The sequence below is a fragment of the Callionymus lyra genome, chromosome 17 (genome assembly GCF_982586985.1).
Source record: "Callionymus lyra chromosome 17, fCalLyr1.hap1.1, whole genome shotgun sequence".
Classification (NCBI taxonomy): Eukaryota; Metazoa; Chordata; class Actinopteri; order Syngnathiformes; family Callionymidae; genus Callionymus; species Callionymus lyra.
Genome location: NC_141834.1, coordinates 22,412,085 through 22,429,489, shown reverse-complemented (window position 1 = coordinate 22,429,489; position 17,405 = coordinate 22,412,085). Strand labels below are relative to the sequence as shown.

At 39.4% G+C, this 17,405-nt stretch overlaps 1 protein-coding gene across 2 annotated transcripts in view; it reads right to left on the bottom strand.

Annotated features, from left to right (window-relative positions):
• The window catches only part of triob (trio Rho guanine nucleotide exchange factor b), a 153,351-nt gene that overhangs the window by 42,086 nt on the left and 93,860 nt on the right, over nt 1-17,405 (bottom strand). For both annotated transcript variants that reach the window (XM_087778987.1, XM_087778986.1), the window contains exons 18-33: nt 16,142-16,261; nt 15,678-15,776; nt 14,407-14,649; nt 13,086-13,200; nt 12,903-13,018; nt 9,480-9,602; nt 9,229-9,423; nt 7,091-7,206; nt 6,957-7,023; nt 6,011-6,120; nt 4,879-4,948; nt 3,857-3,946; nt 3,417-3,509; nt 2,878-2,989; nt 2,569-2,759; nt 1,376-1,477 (exon numbers count right to left, since the gene is read on the bottom strand). In XM_087778987.1, the coding sequence (XP_087635113.1) occupies nt 1,376-1,477; nt 2,569-2,759; nt 2,878-2,989; nt 3,417-3,509; nt 3,857-3,946; nt 4,879-4,948; nt 6,011-6,120; nt 6,957-7,023; nt 7,091-7,206; nt 9,229-9,423; nt 9,480-9,602; nt 12,903-13,018; nt 13,086-13,200; nt 14,407-14,649; nt 15,678-15,776; nt 16,142-16,261 (1,962 nt within the window). The remainder of the gene's footprint in view (nt 1-1,375; nt 1,478-2,568; nt 2,760-2,877; nt 2,990-3,416; nt 3,510-3,856; nt 3,947-4,878; nt 4,949-6,010; nt 6,121-6,956; nt 7,024-7,090; nt 7,207-9,228; nt 9,424-9,479; nt 9,603-12,902; nt 13,019-13,085; nt 13,201-14,406; nt 14,650-15,677; nt 15,777-16,141; nt 16,262-17,405) is intronic.

Below are 17,405 nucleotides of genomic sequence, written 5' to 3'. Positions count from 1 at the left end.
AACACGTCCTGTGACAAAAAAACACTTCACCTGTCACATGACAACAAATACGTCACATGACAACAAACACATCATGTGACTACAAACACGTCACATGTCACATGACAACAAACATGTCACATGACAACAAACATGTCACATGACAACAAACACGTCACATGACAACAAACACATCATGTAACAACAAACACTTCACATGACAACAAACATGTCACATGACAACAAACACATCACTTGACAACACACACGTCACATGTCAAATGACAACAAACATGTCACATGACAACAAGCACATCATGTGACAACAAACATGTCACATGACAACAAACACATCATGTGACAACAAACACATCATGTGACAACAAACACGTCACATGTCACATGACAACAAACACATCACTTGACAACAAACATGTCACATGACAACAAACATGTCACATGACAACAAACACGTCACATGACAACAAACACATCATGTGACAACAAACACTTCACATGACAACAAACATGTCACATGACAACAAACACTTCACATGACAACAAACATGTCACATGACAACAAACACATCACTTGACAACACACACGTCACATGTCACATGACAACAAACATGTCACATGACAACAAACACGTCACATGACAACAAACACATCATGTGACAACAAACATGTCACATGTCACATGACAACAAACACATCACTTGACAACAAACACATCACTTGACAACAAACACATAACATGACAACAAACACGTCACATGACAACAAACACGTCACATGACAACAAACACATAATATGACAACAAACATGTCACAAGACAGCAAACATGTCACTTTACAACAAACATGTCACAAGACAGCAAACATGTCACTTTACAACTAACATGTCACGTGACGACAAACATTTCACGCGACGACAAACACACCACGCGCCAAAAACATGTCATGTGACGACAAACACACCACGCGCCAAAAACATGTCATGTGACGACAAACACGTCACGCAACGACAAACACATGTCATAATTGAACAAATACAAATAAAAACAAATAATTTTAATGTTTTATAATGTTTTCATGATATTAATTGTACCATTGAATTATATTTCTGTGTGAGATGTTTTATTTTGATCTAAAACATGTCAAATGTTGTTGAAAACTTTCATCAGAGTGAAGTGAATAAAGTAAATGTTGTGAGTGTGAGTCACACCTTCACTCGACACTGACGAGTCACTCGTTTATTTCCCGCGGCTCGTCTCTTAGCAACCATCAGTGTCAGAGGCGGCGACTGACGACACGCGTAACTCATGGTGACTAACAGTGGGGGCGGCTGTGAGACCGGCTGCAGAGGTCAAAGGTCACGGGTCAAGCGGTTACCTTGAGCACGATCTTGTTGTCCGAGGTGGGAGTTCTGCCGATCCACAGAGCGAACTTACACGGATCCCCTTCCACGTGTTCCGTCACGCCCAGTTCTGACGTCTGAGGACGACAGGTAGTGATTGACAGGTGCACTCACAAACAGTTGAGTGACAGGTGATTGACAGGTGCACTCACAAACAGTTGAGTGACAGGTGGTTGACAGGTGTACTGACAGATGATTGACAGGTGTACTCACAAACAGTTGAGTGACAGGTGATTGACAGGTGTACTGACAGATGATTGTTAGGTGTACTCACAAACAGTTGAGTGACAGATGATTGATAGGTGTACTCACAAACAGTTGAGTGACAGGTGATTGACAGGTGTACTCAGTTGAGTGACAGGTGATTGACAGGTGTACTCAGTTGAGTGACAGATGATTGACAGGTGTACTCACAGTTGAGTGACAGGTGATTGACAGGTGTACTCAGTTGAGTGACAGATGATTGACAGGTGTACTCACAAACAGTTGAGTGACAGGTGATTGACAGGTGTACTCACAAAAAGTTGAGTTATAGGTGAGTGACAGGTGATTGACAGGTGTACTCACAAACAGTTGAGTGACAGGTGATTGACAGGTGTACTCACAAACAGTTGAGTGACAGGTGATTGACAGGTGTACTCAGTTGAGTGACAGGTGATTGACAGGTGTACTCAGTTGAGTGACAGATGATTGACAGGTGTACTCACAAACAGTTGAGTGACAGGTGATTGACAGGTGTACTCACAAAAAGTTGAGTTATAGGTGAGTGACAGGTGATTGACAGGTGTACTCACAAACAGTTGAGTGACAGGTGATTGACAGGTGTACTCACAAACAGTTGAGTGACAGGTGATTGACAGGTGTACTCAGTTGAGTGACAGGTGATTGACAGGTGTACTCAGTTGAGTGACAGATGATTGACAGGTGTACTCACAAACAGTTGAGTGACAGGTGATTGACAGGTGTACTCACAAACAGTTGAGTGACAGGTGATTGACAGGTGATTGACAGGTGTACTCACAAACAGTTGAGTGACAGGTGATTGACAGGTGATTGACAGGTGATTGACAGGTGTACTCACAAACAGTTGAGTGACAGGTGATTGACAGGTGTACTCACAAACAGTTGAGTGACAGGTGATTGACAGGTGATTGACAGGTGTACTCACAAACAGTTTGCTCTTGAACAGGTATTTGCTGCGTCCGTTGGAATCCTTCACTTCTTTGCTGAACACCAGCGACATCTCGAACAGGAACAGGTGTCGCTCGCGCCCCTTGCGGATCAGAGTCTTGGGGTCCCAGACCTGGAAGGACTCCTGCAGGATCAGCTCCCCCTGAGAGTCCAGGTTCCCGTCGAACCCTGGAGCAGAACAAAGTGATGTTTATGGTTTGAATTGTTTGGTTTGTTTGTGAAATGGTTGAAATATTGAGAAGAAACTCCTGATGATCTGTGATCGTTTGCTCGGGTCTGAACTCACCGTCCAGCATGGACAGGTGCATGGCATCGTTGGCTCTCTTGGGGACGCTGAGCATGACCTCCAGACCGTCCTTGATCTCACCTTTGCCCTCCTCGCAACACGTCAACAACTCCTGGAGGAGACACACACACACACACACACACACACACACACACACACACACACACACACACACACACACACACACACGTTAACAACTTTGATACACACTCGACGTCTTTATGGCGAATCTCAGACACTTTGAAAACATTTTTATATTGAATTTTAAAGACCACAAATTAAAAAATATTAAATTTAAAACATTTATTTTTGGATTTTTGGAATTAAATGATCAAACTTTATGTTTAAAAATAATTATTTATTTAAAAAATGTAATTATTTAATAATAAAAAGAATTTAACTTGTAAATTATTAAATGAAAATATTGCAAAAAGAACAATTAAAACTTTAAATAAAGAAAAGAGTGAAGCCAATAACTAGTATAGAGTATATTAGAATATAATAGAATAAAGTATATTATATTTCCATGAAAGACGCACCTTGAGCAGCAGCTGGTACTTCGTGATTCTCTGAACCGGTTTGATCAGGTACGAGGAGATGGAGTTGGCCAGACGATGCCTCTGCTGGATCTCCTGGGTATTGCAACACAAGATTTAAAAAATGACTCAATGGAACCAAACATGAAATCTAGCTCAGAAATAAAACAAATAACTAGAAAATATATTACATTTCTCTTCAAATATTTGTTGGTTCTACTTCACACTGCAACAGAAAAATACTCAACTATCACTCAAAAATAAAACCTACAAAAATAATAGTAATAATAATAATATTCAACAGAAAAAGTATTTAAATTGTATTAGAAAAAACTAAACATGTACACAGAAAGTATTTAAAAACCATGAAAAACATAACCAGTATTCAAACACAGAATGTAGTATTTAAACGTGAGTATTTGAATGTAATAATGTGATGTTACGTCGAAGTATGGTCCGGCGTGTTCCAGGATCAGCTGCGTAGAGTCAGGTTTGTTCTTGCAGTAGTTGACGTACATCTGGAACTTGTCGGCCTTGAAAGAAACACAAACGTCAAGACTTGAAAGAAACACAAACGTCAAGACTTGAAAGAAACACAAACTTCAAGACTTGAAAGAAACACAAACGTCAAGACTTGAAAGAAACACAAACGTCAAGACTTGAAAGAAACACAAACGTCAAGACTTGAAAGAAACACAAACTTCAAGACTTGAAAGAAACACAAACGTCAAGACTTGAAAGAAACACAAACGTCAAGACTTGAAGGAAACACAAACTTCAAGGTTTGAAGGAAACACAAACGTCAAGACTTGAAAGAAACACAAACTTCAAGGTTTGAAGGAAACACAAACGTCAAGACTTGAAGGAAACACAAACATAAAGACTTGAAGGAAACACAAACATCAAGACTTGAAGGAAACACAAACATAAAGACTTGAAGGAAACACAAACATAAAGACTTGAAGGAAACACAAACGTCAAGACTTGAAGGAAACACAAACATAAAGACTTGAAGGAAACACAAACATAAAGACTTGAAGGAAACACAAACATAAAGACTTGAAGGAAACACAAACGTCAAGACTTGAAGGAAACACAAACATAAAGACTTGAAGGAAACACAAACGTCAAGACTTCAAGGAAACACAAACATCAAGACTTGAAGGAAACACAAACATAAAGACTTGAAGGAAACACAAACGTCAAGACTTCAAGGAAACACAAACATCAAGACTTGAAGGAAACACAAACATAAAGACTTGAAGGAAACACAAACATAAAGACTTGAAGGAAACACAAACATCAAGACTTGAAGGAAACACAAACGTCAAGACATGAAGGAAACACAAACATAAAGACTTTAAGGAAACAAACATCAAGACTTGAAGGAAACACAAACATAAAGACTTGAAGGAAACACAAACATCAAGACTTGAAGGAAACACAAACACAAAACAGTCTTTACCCAGGTGACGAAACAATGGCCGACGTCCTCCGGCAGCTGCTCGTACTTCTCCAGCTCCTTCAAGAAGATGCTGCAACAGAAGCTCACGTCAGACTCAGAGACTCACAGACTCACAGAGACTCAGAGACTCACAGACTCACAGACTCAGAGACTCAAAGATACTCAGAGACTCAGAGACTCAAAGAGACTCAGAGACTCAGAGACTCAAAGATACTCAGAGACTCACAGACTCAAAGATACTCAGAGACTCACAGACTCAGAGACTCAGAGACTCAGAGACTCAGAGACTCAGAGACTCAGAGACTCAGAGACTCAAAGATACTCAGAGACTCACAGACTCAGAGACTCAGAGACTCAGAGACTCAGAGACTCAGAGACTCAGAGACTCAAAGAGACTCAGAGACTCAGAGACTCAGAGACTCAGACTCCCAGAGACTCCCAGAGACTCAGAGACTCACAGAGACTCCCAGAGACTCAGAGACTCACAGAGACTCACAGACTCAGAGACTCACAGAGACTCCCAGAGACCAGGAGACTCACAGACTCCCAGAGACCAGGAGACTCACAGAGACTCCCAGAGACCAGGAGACTCACAGAGACTCCCAGAGACCAGGAGACTCACAGAGACTCCCAGAGACCAGGAGACTCACAGAGACTCACAGAGACCAGGAGACTCCCAGAGACTCCCAGAGACTCAGAGACTCACAGAGACTCACAGACTCAGAGACTCACAGAGACTCCCAGAGACCAGGAGACTCACAGAGACTCCCAGAGACCAGGAGACTCCCAGAGACTCCCAGAGACTCAGAGACTCACAGAGACTCACAGACTCAGAGACTCACAGAGACTCCCAGAGACCAGGAGACTCACAGAGACTCCCAGAGACCAGGAGACTCCCAGAGACTCCCAGAGACTCAGAGACTCACAGAGACTCACAGACTCAGAGACTCACAGAGACTCCCAGAGACCAGGAGACTCCCAGAGACTCCCAGAGACTCAGAGACTCACAGAGACTCACAGACTCAGAGACTCACAGAGACTCCCAGAGACCAGGAGACTCACAGAGACTCCCAGAGACTCAGAGACTCAGAGACTCCCAGAGACTCCCAGAGACCAGGAGACTCGGACTCACTTGTGGTGGAACTCGAACAGGTCCTGCATGTTCCCGAAGATCACGTGCTCTTTGTTCACGATGCCTGCAGGAATCTCCTCGACGCCGCTGGTCATCTCCCACAAGTACGTCTGCACACATGAACCTCAACCAGTGATGGATGGAATATTTCAAAGGTTGAATATTTATATATTTCTACTCTTTTTTAAGTATTTAATTCTTCATTTTTATTGATCTTAAGTTGATTTTATTATTTTAAAATAATGTTATATTTGTTGTTTTACATATAGAGTTTGATATAGTATTCCAGTTGTTGAAAATATATGTTACTAAAATCAGTGTTTTTTCATTCAAAAACATTCATTGATATATTGTAATATTTTTTCATGACGGATACTCAGTACAACCTTATTGATTGATCTTGACTTTTAAATCATACTTGATTTTCTATCATGTTTATTTCAACAAAGTGCGTATAAAATACAATAATTACATATTTTTATTTAAAATGTACGTTAAAATATTCACTGTGTTTGTTCATTTTTGTGCTGCAATTAAACTTCCGGCCTCTAGATGGCAGCAGTCGTTACTTACCGATCAAGATCAAGTAGCTCGGTGCTCTATTGGTAATGTCTGGAGACTCTATTATATTATACCACGATTTTCATTGAATTTTTTGAAAAAAACACATTTTTCAATTATTGGAATTAGAAAATCAAACTGTGTAAAAAAAATAAAAATATATATTTTGAAAATATTCAAATGTTCGAAAATTAAATTATATATATATAAACAAAAAAACATTTCAATATAAAATGTAAAGTTTGAACATTTGAAAAGTCAATTCTGAAGTTAAAGCGATAAATATACACAGTATATATATATACACAGTATATATATATACAGTATATCTATCTATACACATATATTACATACATATACATATACATGTGTAACGTGCACGTACGTCCATACACTCGCGCAGGTCTCGGACGTACGTCTTCTCCGTCTGGATCAGCTCGGCCATGATGAACCTGAAAGGTCAACAGGTCAGGTGACCCCCTCATCACCTGTCAATCAACACCTCGGGCGCCTTCTTACTCTTTCCTTCGAGCCGACTTCCTCTTCTCCTCGTTGAGCTCGTGGGCGGCGTCCCTGAGCTTGACCTCTGACCCCGGCGCGCTGGCGGGGATGATGTCCAGCTGCAGCTCTTTGCTCTGTGACATTGTGTTGTTGTGTTACCATTGTGTTGTTGTGTGACCATTGTGTTGTTGTGTTACCATTATGTTGTTGTGTTACCATTGTGTTGTTGTGTGACCATTGTGTTGTTGTGTTACCATTATGTTGTTGTGTGACCATTATGTTGTTGTGTTACCATTGTGTTGTTGTGTGACCATTGTGTTGTTGTGTTACCATTATGTTGTTGTGTTACCATTGTGTTGTTGTGTGACCATTATGTTGTTGTGTGACCATTATGTTGTTGTGTGACCATTATGTTGTTGTGTGACCATTATGTTGTTGTGTGACCATTATGTTGTTGTGTTACCATTGTGTTGTTGTGTGACCATTGTGTTGTTGTGTGACCATTATGTTGTTGTGTTACCATTGTGTTGTTGTGTGACCATTATGTTGTTGTGTGACCATTATGTTGTCATGTGACCATTGTGTTGTTGTGTGACCATTATGTTGTTGTGTGACCATTATGTTGTTGTGTTACCATTATGTTGTTGTGTGACCATTGTGTTGTTGTGTGACTATTGTGTTGTTGTGTGACCATTATGTTGTTGTGTGACCATTATGTTGTTGTGTTACCATTGTGTTGTTGTGTGACCATTGTGTTGTTGTGTAACCATTATGTTGTTGTATTACCATTGTGTTGTTGTGCTACCATTGTGTTGTTGTGTGACCATTATGTTGTTGTGTGACCATTATGTTGTTGTGTTACCATTGTGTTGTGTGACCATTATGTTGTCGTGTGACCATTGTGTTGTTGTGTGACCATTATGTTGTTGTGTGACCATTGTGTTGTTGTGTGACCATTATGTTGTTGTGTGACCATTATGTTGTTGTGTTACCATTATGTTGTTGTGTGACCATTATGTTGTTGTGTGACCATTATGTTGGTGTGTTACCATTGTGTTGTGTGACCATTATGTTGTCGTGTGACCATTGTGTTGTTGTGTGACCATTATGTTGTTGTGTGACCATTATGTTGTTGTGTGACCATTATGTTGTTGTCTGACCATTATGTTGTTGTGTGACCATTATGTTGTTGTGTTACCATTGTGTTGTGTGACCATTATGTTGTTGTGTTACCATTGTGTTGTTGTGTGACCATTATGTTGTTGTGTGACCATTATGTTGTCATGTGACCATTGTGTTGTTGTGTGACCATTATGTTGTTGTGTGACCATTATGTTGTTGTGTTACCATTATGTTGTTGTGTGACCATTGTGTTGTTGTGTGACTATTGTGTTGTTGTGTGACCATTATGTTGTTGTGTGACCATTATGTTGTTGTGTTACCATTGTGTTGTTGTGTGACCATTGTGTTGTTGTGTAACCATTATGTTGTTGTATTACCATTGTGTTGTTGTGCTACCATTGTGTTGTTGTGTGACCATTATGTTGTTGTGTGACCATTATGTTGTTGTGTTACCATTGTGTTGTGTGACCATTATGTTGTCGTGTGACCATTGTGTTGTTGTGTGACCATTATGTTGTTGTGTGACCATTGTGTTGTTGTGTGACCATTATGTTGTTGTGTGACCATTATGTTGTTGTGTTACCATTATGTTGTTGTGTGACCATTATGTTGTTGTGTGACCATTATGTTGGTGTGTTACCATTGTGTTGTGTGACCATTATGTTGTCGTGTGACCATTGTGTTGTTGTGTGACCATTATGTTGTTGTGTGACCATTATGTTGTTGTGTGACCATTATGTTGTTGTCTGACCATTATGTTGTTGTGTGACCATTATGTTGTTGTGTTACCATTGTGTTGTGTGACCATTATGTTGTTGTGTTACCATTGTGTTGTTGTGTGACCATTATGTTGTTGTGTGACCATTATGTTGTCATGTGACCATTGTGTTGTTGTGTTACCATTATGTTGTCATGTGACCATTGTGTTGTTGTGTGACCATTGTGTTGTTGTGTGACCATTATGTTGTCATGTGACCATTGTGTTGCCGCACACGCGTGTGCGACGCGCGGTCATTAGCGTCCACGTGACTCACCGCCTTGTTGGAGTCCGAGGAGATGCCCAGAGCCGACTCCAGGCAGGTGCGGTACTTGTCCATGCGGAGCGAGAAGTCTCTATATCTCTTGTCCACCGACGAAACCCATTTCTTGATCTCCGCCGCGTGGGCGTGGCCTTTGTCGCAGAAGCCGTCGGCGAGTTGGATCAGCAGCTTCACGCGCTCTTTGGTTTGCTGAGGACGAGAGGAGACGCTGTGAGGCGGCAGAGACCGGGGGGGCGGAGCTTCACCTTGGCTGTGATCTGGAAGTCCTCGTGTTCCTTCAGCAGCTCCTGAGTGTGATGGACGCTGGAGCCGGTGGACGTGTGTGTGGACAGGTAGAAGTCACCTGTGTCGTGGATCCACTCCAGGGCCTGAGGAGAGTCAGGTTAGCACCTTTGATTCAAGTTAGCACCTTTGATTCAAGTTAGCACCTTTGACTCAAGTTAGCACCTTTGACTCAAGTTAGCACCTTTGATTCAAGTTAGCACCTTTGACTCAAGTTAACACCTTTGACTCAAGTTAGCACCTTTGATTCAAGTTAGCACCTTTGACTCAAGTTAACACCTTTGACTCAAGTTAGCACCTTTGACTCAAGTTAGCACCTTTGACTCAAGTTAGCACCTTTGATTCAAGTTAGCACCTTTGACTCAAGTTAGCACCTTTGATTCAAGTTAGCACCTTTGATTCAAGTTAGCACCTTTGACTCAAGTTAGCACCTTTGATTCAAGTTAGCACCTTTGATTCAAGTTAGCACCTTTGATTCAAGTTAGCACCTTTGACTCAAGTTAGCACCTTTGATTCAAGTTAGCACCTTTGATTCAAGTTAGCACCTTTGACTCAAGTTAGCCCCTTTGACTCAAGTTAGCACCTTTGACTCAAGTTAACACCTTTGACTCAAGTTAGCACCTTTGATTCAAGTTAGCACCTTTGACTCAAGTTAACACATTTGATTCAAGTTAGCACCTTTGACTCAAGTTAACATCTTTGATTCAAGTTAACACCTTTGACTCAAGTTAACACCTTTGACTCAAGTTAGCACCTTTGATTCAAGTTAGCCCCTTTGACTCAAGTTAGCCCCTTTGACTCAAGTTAGCACCTTTGATTCAAGTTAGCACCTTTGACTCAAGTTAGCACCTTTGATTCAAGTTAGCACCTTTGACTCAAGTTAACACCTTTGACTCAAGTTAGCACCTTTGATTCAAGTTAGCGTCTTTGACTCAAGTTAGCACCTTTGACTCAAGTTAACACCTTTGACTCAAGTTAACACCTTTGACTCAAGTTAACACCTTTGACTCAAGTTAACACCTTTGACTCAAACTAACACCTTTGACTTAAATTAACACCTTTGACTCAAGTTAACACCTTTTGACTCAAGTTAGCACCTCTGACTCAAGTTAACATACGTCCAAACTACACTAGTTAACGTTGAGACACCTGCAGTTACATCCCACAAACACAAGGAGTCGCCACATGCTTTTGAACTCCTCAGGACTTTTATTTTTCTGACCTTTATTGACGTTTTTATTGGCTTTAAATAATATTTTATCATCATTGATCTTTTATAGTTTGTTTTCAACATAGTGCAGCTGAACATTGATCAGTATATGGATCAGTTTTGTGAATATATCTCAATATATCAGTGAAACCACGGTTTATTTTATTAAACAATATTGAGTTTATTCTATGTATTTTTAAATCACTGGAACAAGAATATCAAACTATAAATGTAACACAATTAAAAAATTATTTATTAACAAGCAAAAACAATTAAAATAACCTTTTAATAAAGACATTATTCAATTGAATTATAATATATATAATAATATATACTATTTATATATATATTATAATAGAAACCTGATTGGACCTGATTATTATAAACAAATTCATGTATAAATACATAAACTTCTCATTACCTTCTAGTTATGTTGAGTTTCTGTACATCACGTGTTCAAGAATAAAACCTCTGGTCGATGAAAGTCCGACATGTTCTGCTGCTGCAGGTTTGAATTCTGGGTAAAAAAAATAAGCTCCTCCCTCTTTTAACCCCATGAATATCTGCTCTTCTTCTTTGACCTTTATATTCTCTGAAGGTCACCAAAGACAACCAGTGACACAGAGACTTGAAGGAGAAGCTTTGATGGTTTGAACGACTCACGTCATGAAATAAAGAATCTTTCTTTGTTTGACAGACCTGTCAATCAAACGAGTCTGTGTTTTGATCTCACGTCAAAGTTTGTGAGAAACTTTTGAAAAACAGGAACTTAAATTTTAATTTTGTGTTTTATTAAGATAATAGTATTAATATCTCTCAGAAGTAGTTTTTCATGAACAGAACATAATCATTTATTTGTTTATTTATCACGTGTTCAACTCAAAACATTTACTAATACAACACTGGTTTCTTTTTTATAATTATATTTTATTTAATTAATTTTTATATATTATTTCAACGTATTTTATTAATTTTATTTCAGAGTACTTTATTTATTTTATGGTCATTTTCTTTATGAATTTTATTTTATTTTATTTTATTTTATTTTATTTTATTTTATTTTATTTTATTTTATTTTATTTTATTTTATTTTATTTTATTTTATTTTATTTTATTTTGTAATTGTTTGCTTTATAACACTGTTAATTATATCAATTAAAGTTCGGGGGCAGGAGTAGAAGTATCATGATATTCTATTCTATGTTAATCTTTGTATCCTTTGTCTTTGTTATTTGTCTTTGATCTATGTTCTTTATCTTTAGACTTATCTTTAGACTTAGACTTAGATTGTGTCATCTTGTTCTTTCTCTTCATTTCTCTTTGTTCTTATTTTAATTTTTATGAATAATTGCTGTATTGCTGTGTCTAATTGGAAAAATACAAGACCTCCTGAGGATCAATAAAGTTCTACCTAACCTAACATAAGCTTAATACATATATTACTAAAGAGTTAAATTATTATATGTATGAAGATAAAACATAATTTAATGTTTCTCACTATGTATTTTATTTGATCTCATATTATCTTATTTACTTCATTTTATTTTTTATACTATTACATAATTAAATTGTGTAGTCTTGTGTTCCATTCATTTTATTTTAAATAATTTAACTCACTTAATTTTATTTTCATAAAATGTCTTTGTATTTCATTTATCTAATTTTTATTTATAGTCTTCATTTAATTCATTAATTTTATTTGTATAATTTAAATATCTTTTTAAGTATTTTTTTAATTGTTTTTATTTTATATAATTATTTTATAGAATTTATTAATTTTATTTTCTATTATTTTACTTTATTTATTTCATTTTTTTCTTCTTCATTATTATTTCATTTTCTATTATTATTTTATATAATCTGATTTTATAAATTTAATTTAATTTAACTTTATATATATTTTTTATATAATCTTATTTCATTAATTTAATTTTATTCAATTGTATATGATTTTATTTTTTATTTCATTATTTTATTTTTATTAATTTTGTTTTATTTTTATATGATTTTATTTTATTCATTTTTTTTATTTTATATTATTATTTGATTTTTTTTATTTTAAAGTTAAAAGATAATTTCCTGGCACATACAAATAAAAGTAAATGAATCAATAATATTGATTGATGTGTTGGCAGCTGTCAATCAAGAATAGACGGGGTGTAGAAATCAAACGCACCTGCTTGGCGCTGCGTTCAAACACCACGTACTGCTGGCACTGGTCCAGTCGACGCTTCCTCATGGTCCAGAAGTGAAGAACCCGGTTCTCTCGCTGCAGCAGCTCGTTCAGGATGTCTGAGGAACACGAGCGGTCACATGACCTGAGGTCACCTCCGGGTCACGGAGGAGGAGCAGGACTTACTCTTGACCTGAGTCTCCGGGGCCTTGACGTGGGACAACATCCCGGGCATGTTGACGCTGTTCCGGTGAAGGTACTTGAGGAAGACGTCGGCGTTTCTCCGAGCCAGCGTGCAGGCCTGAGGAGCACATGTTGAGAACATGTTTATAACGTGTTTATAACGTGTTTATAACGTGTTTATAACGTGTTTATAATGTGTTCACATGTTTATAACGTGTTCACCTGGTCACGTGTTCACATGTTTATATTGTGTTTATAACGTGTTAATAACGTGTTTATAACGTGTTTATAACATGTTTATAACGTGTTTAAAACGTGTTTATAACATGTTTATAACGTGTTAATAACGTGTTTATAACGTGTTTATAACGTGTTTATAATGTGTTCACATGTTTATAACGTGTTCACCTGGTCACGTGTTCACATGTTTATATCGTGTTTATAACGTGTTTAAAACCTGTTTATAATGTGTTCACATGTTTATTACGTGTTCACCTGGTCACGTGTTCACGTGTTTATAACGTGTTTATAATGAGTTCACATGTTTATAACGTGTTCACCTGGTCACGTGTTCACGTGTTTATATCGTGTTTATAACGTGTTTAAAACGTGTTTATAATGTGTTCACATGTTTATAACATGTTCACCTGGTCACGTGTTTACGTGTATATAACGTGTGTATAATGTGTTCACATGTTTATAACGTGTTCACCTGGTCACATGTTCACGTGTATATAACGTGTTAATAACGTGTTTATAATGTGTTCACATGTTTATAACGTGTTCACCTGCTCACGTGTTCACGTGTATATAACGTGTTTATAACGTGTTAATAACATGTTTATAATGTGTTTATAACCTGTTTATAATGTGTTTATAACGTTTTTATAACGTGTTTATAACGTTTTTATAACGTGTTTATAACGTGTTCACCTGGTCACGTGTTCACGTGTTTATAACGTGTTTATAATGTGTTTATAACGTTTTATAACATGTTCACCTGGTCACGTGTTCACATGTTTATAACGTGTTTATAATGTGTTTATAACGTTTTTATAACGTGTTCAGGTGGTCACGTGTTTATAACGTGTTCACGTGTTTATAACGTGTTTATAATGTGTTTATAACGTTTTTATAACGTGTTCAGCTGGTCACGTGTTTATAACGTGTTCACGTGTTTATAACGTGTTTATAATGTGTTTATAACGTTTTTATAACGTGTTCACCTGGTCACGTGTTCACGTGTTTATAACGTGTTTATAATGTGTTTATAACGTTTTTATAATGTGTTCACCTGGTCACGTGTTCACATGTCTCCACTCACCTTCAGGAACGCCTCCTTCTGCTCCAGGTGTTTGCTGATCATGGGGGTCACGTGGTCCGACTCGCTGTTGGGGCCCAGTTTGTCGGCGCCGCCGCACCAGTCCTCCTCGCGCTTGTACTCCTGCTCCAGACTCTCCAGGACGCTGCACACCTGCTCCGACGTCTTGTAGAACGCCACGGACGCGTTGACCAGCTTCAGCCGGTCCTCCATCTTCAGCATCAGCTGCTGCCAGTGGTCGGCCACCTTCAGAACCACAAGACCCAGTTAGAAGAACCTTCACAACCACAGTTAAGAACCAGTTAGAAGAACCTTCACAACCACAGTTAAGACCCAGTTAGAAGAACCTTCTGGACCACAAGACCCAGTTAGAAGAATCTTCAGAACCACAAGACTCAGTTAAAGAACCTTCAGAACTACAAGACTCAGTTAAAGAACCTTCACAACCACAGTTAAGACCCAGTTAGAAGAACCTTCAGAACCACAGTTAAGACTCAGTTAGAAGAACCTTCAGAACCACAGTTAAGACCCAGTTAGAAGAACCTTCAGAACCACAGTTAAGACCCAGTTAGAAGAACCTTCAGAACCACAGTTAAGACTCAGTTAGAAGAACCTTCACAACCACAGTTAAGACCCAGTTAGAAGAACCTTCTGGACCACAAGACCCAGTTAGAAGAACTTTCAGAACTACAAGACTCAGTTAAAGAACCTTCAGAACTACAAGACCCAGTTAAAGAACCCTCAGAACCACAGTTAAGAACCAGTTAGAAGAACCTTCACAACCACAGTTAAGACTCAGTAAGAAGAACCTTCAGAACCTCAGTTAAGACCCAGTAAGAAGAACCTTCAGAACTACAAGACTCTGTTAAAGAACCTTCAGAACCACAGTTAAGACTCAGTTAGAAGAACCTTCAGAACCACAGTTAAGACCCAGTTAGAATAACCTTCAGACCACAGTTAAGACTCAGTTAGAAGAACCTTCAGAACCACAGTTAAGACCCAGTAAGAAGAACCTTCAGAACTACAAGACTCTGTTAAAGAACCTTCAGACCACAGTTAAGACTCAGTTAGAAGAACCTTCAGAACCACAGTTAAGACTCAGTTAGAAGAACCTTCAGAACCACAGTTAAGACTCAGTTAGAAGAACCTTCAGAATCTCAGTTAAGACCCAGTAAGAAGAACCTTCAGAACCACAGTTAAGACTCAGTTAGAAGAACCTTCAGAATCTCAGTTAAGACCCAGTAAGAAGAACCTTCAGAACCTCAGTTCAGTACCTTCTCAGCACAGTCCCGGATCATGTCCATGTCGTAGTGATTGGCCTGAAGAAGAGCCTCAGCTTTCTGCTGCACCTGAAGTGCACTTTGATGGGTTTTCTGTCCAGAAAGAAAAACATTGTATTTTAGTGTATGTTTGGAATAAATCAAGAAATACACAAATACATATATCAACAAATACACAAATAAATAAATCAAGAAATACACAAATAAATATATCAACAAATACACAAATAAATAAATCAAGAAATAAATGCATATAAATCAAAATATTATTTTCCAACTGTAAGAAAAATATCAATAAACACAAAAATGTTTTTTTTTTAATGTAAGAAAAAGATACATTAAACATCTAAATGTTATAAAAATATGAACAAACACTAGTTTTGTCTTTAAACACAAATATGGACATTAAACATTAAAATTCTGCAGGTGAGCGAGGAGCAGGCGGAGATCATGTTCACCTCGATGGCGTGCTGGAACTGCTCGTGTTCTTTCTGCAGCTGCTCGGCCTCTTGTAGCGAGCTCGCCGTGATGAGGCCGGCGTTCAGCATGGACTCTCCGTTCCTGATCCAGCCCAGAACCTGAGGAGGAACCACAGCTCGGGTCAGAGAACCACAGCTCGGGTCAGAGAACCACAGCCCCGGTCAGAGAACCACAGCTCCGGTCAGAGAACCACAGCTCGGGTCAGAGAACCACAGCTTGGGTCAGAGAACCACAGCTTCAGTCAGAGAACCACAGCTCGGGTCAGAGAACCACAGCCCCGGTCAGAGAACCACAGCTCCGGTCAGAGAACCACAGCTCGGGTCAGAGAACCACAGATCGGGTCAGAGAACCACAGCTTCGGTCAGAGAACCACAGCTCGGGTCAGAGAACCACAGCTCGGGTCAGAGAACCACAGCTCCAGTCAGAGAACCACAGCTCGGGTCAGAGAACCACAGCTCGGGTCAGAGAACCACAGATCGGGTCAGAGAACCACAGCTTCGGTCAGAGAACCACAGCTCGGGTCAGAGAACCACAGCTCGGGTCAGAGAACCACAGCTTCGGTCAGAGAACCACAGCTCGGGTCAGAGAACCACAGATCGGGTCAGAGAACCACAGCTTTAGTCAGAGAACCACAGCTCCGGTCAGAGAACCACAGCTCCGGTCAGAGAACCACAGCTTCAGTCAGAGAACCACAGCTCCGGTCAGAGAACCACAGCTCCGGTCAGAGAACCACAGCTTCAGTCAGAGAACCACAGCTCCGGTCAGAGAACCACAGCTTCAGTCAGAGAACCACAGCTCCGGTCAGAGAACCACAGCTCCGGTCAGAGAACCACAGCTCCGGTCAGAGAACCACAGCTTCAGTCAGAGAACCACAGCTCCGGTCAGAGAACCACAGCTCCGGTCAGAGAACCACAGCTTCAGTCAGAGAACCACAGCTCGGGTCAGAGAACCACAGCTCCGGTCAGAGAACCACAGCTCGGGTCAGAGAACCACAGCTTCGGTCAGAGAACCACAGCTCGGGTCAGAGAACCACAGCTCCGGTCAGAGAACCACAGCTTCAGTCAGAGAACCACAGCTCCGGTCAGAGAACCACAGCTCCGGTCAGAGAACCACAGCTCCGGTCAGAGAACCACAGCTTCAGTCAGAGAACCACAGCTTCAGTCAGAGAACCACAGCTCCGGTCAGAGAACCACAGCTTCAGTCAGAGAACCACAGCTTCAGTCAGAGAACCACAGCTTCAGT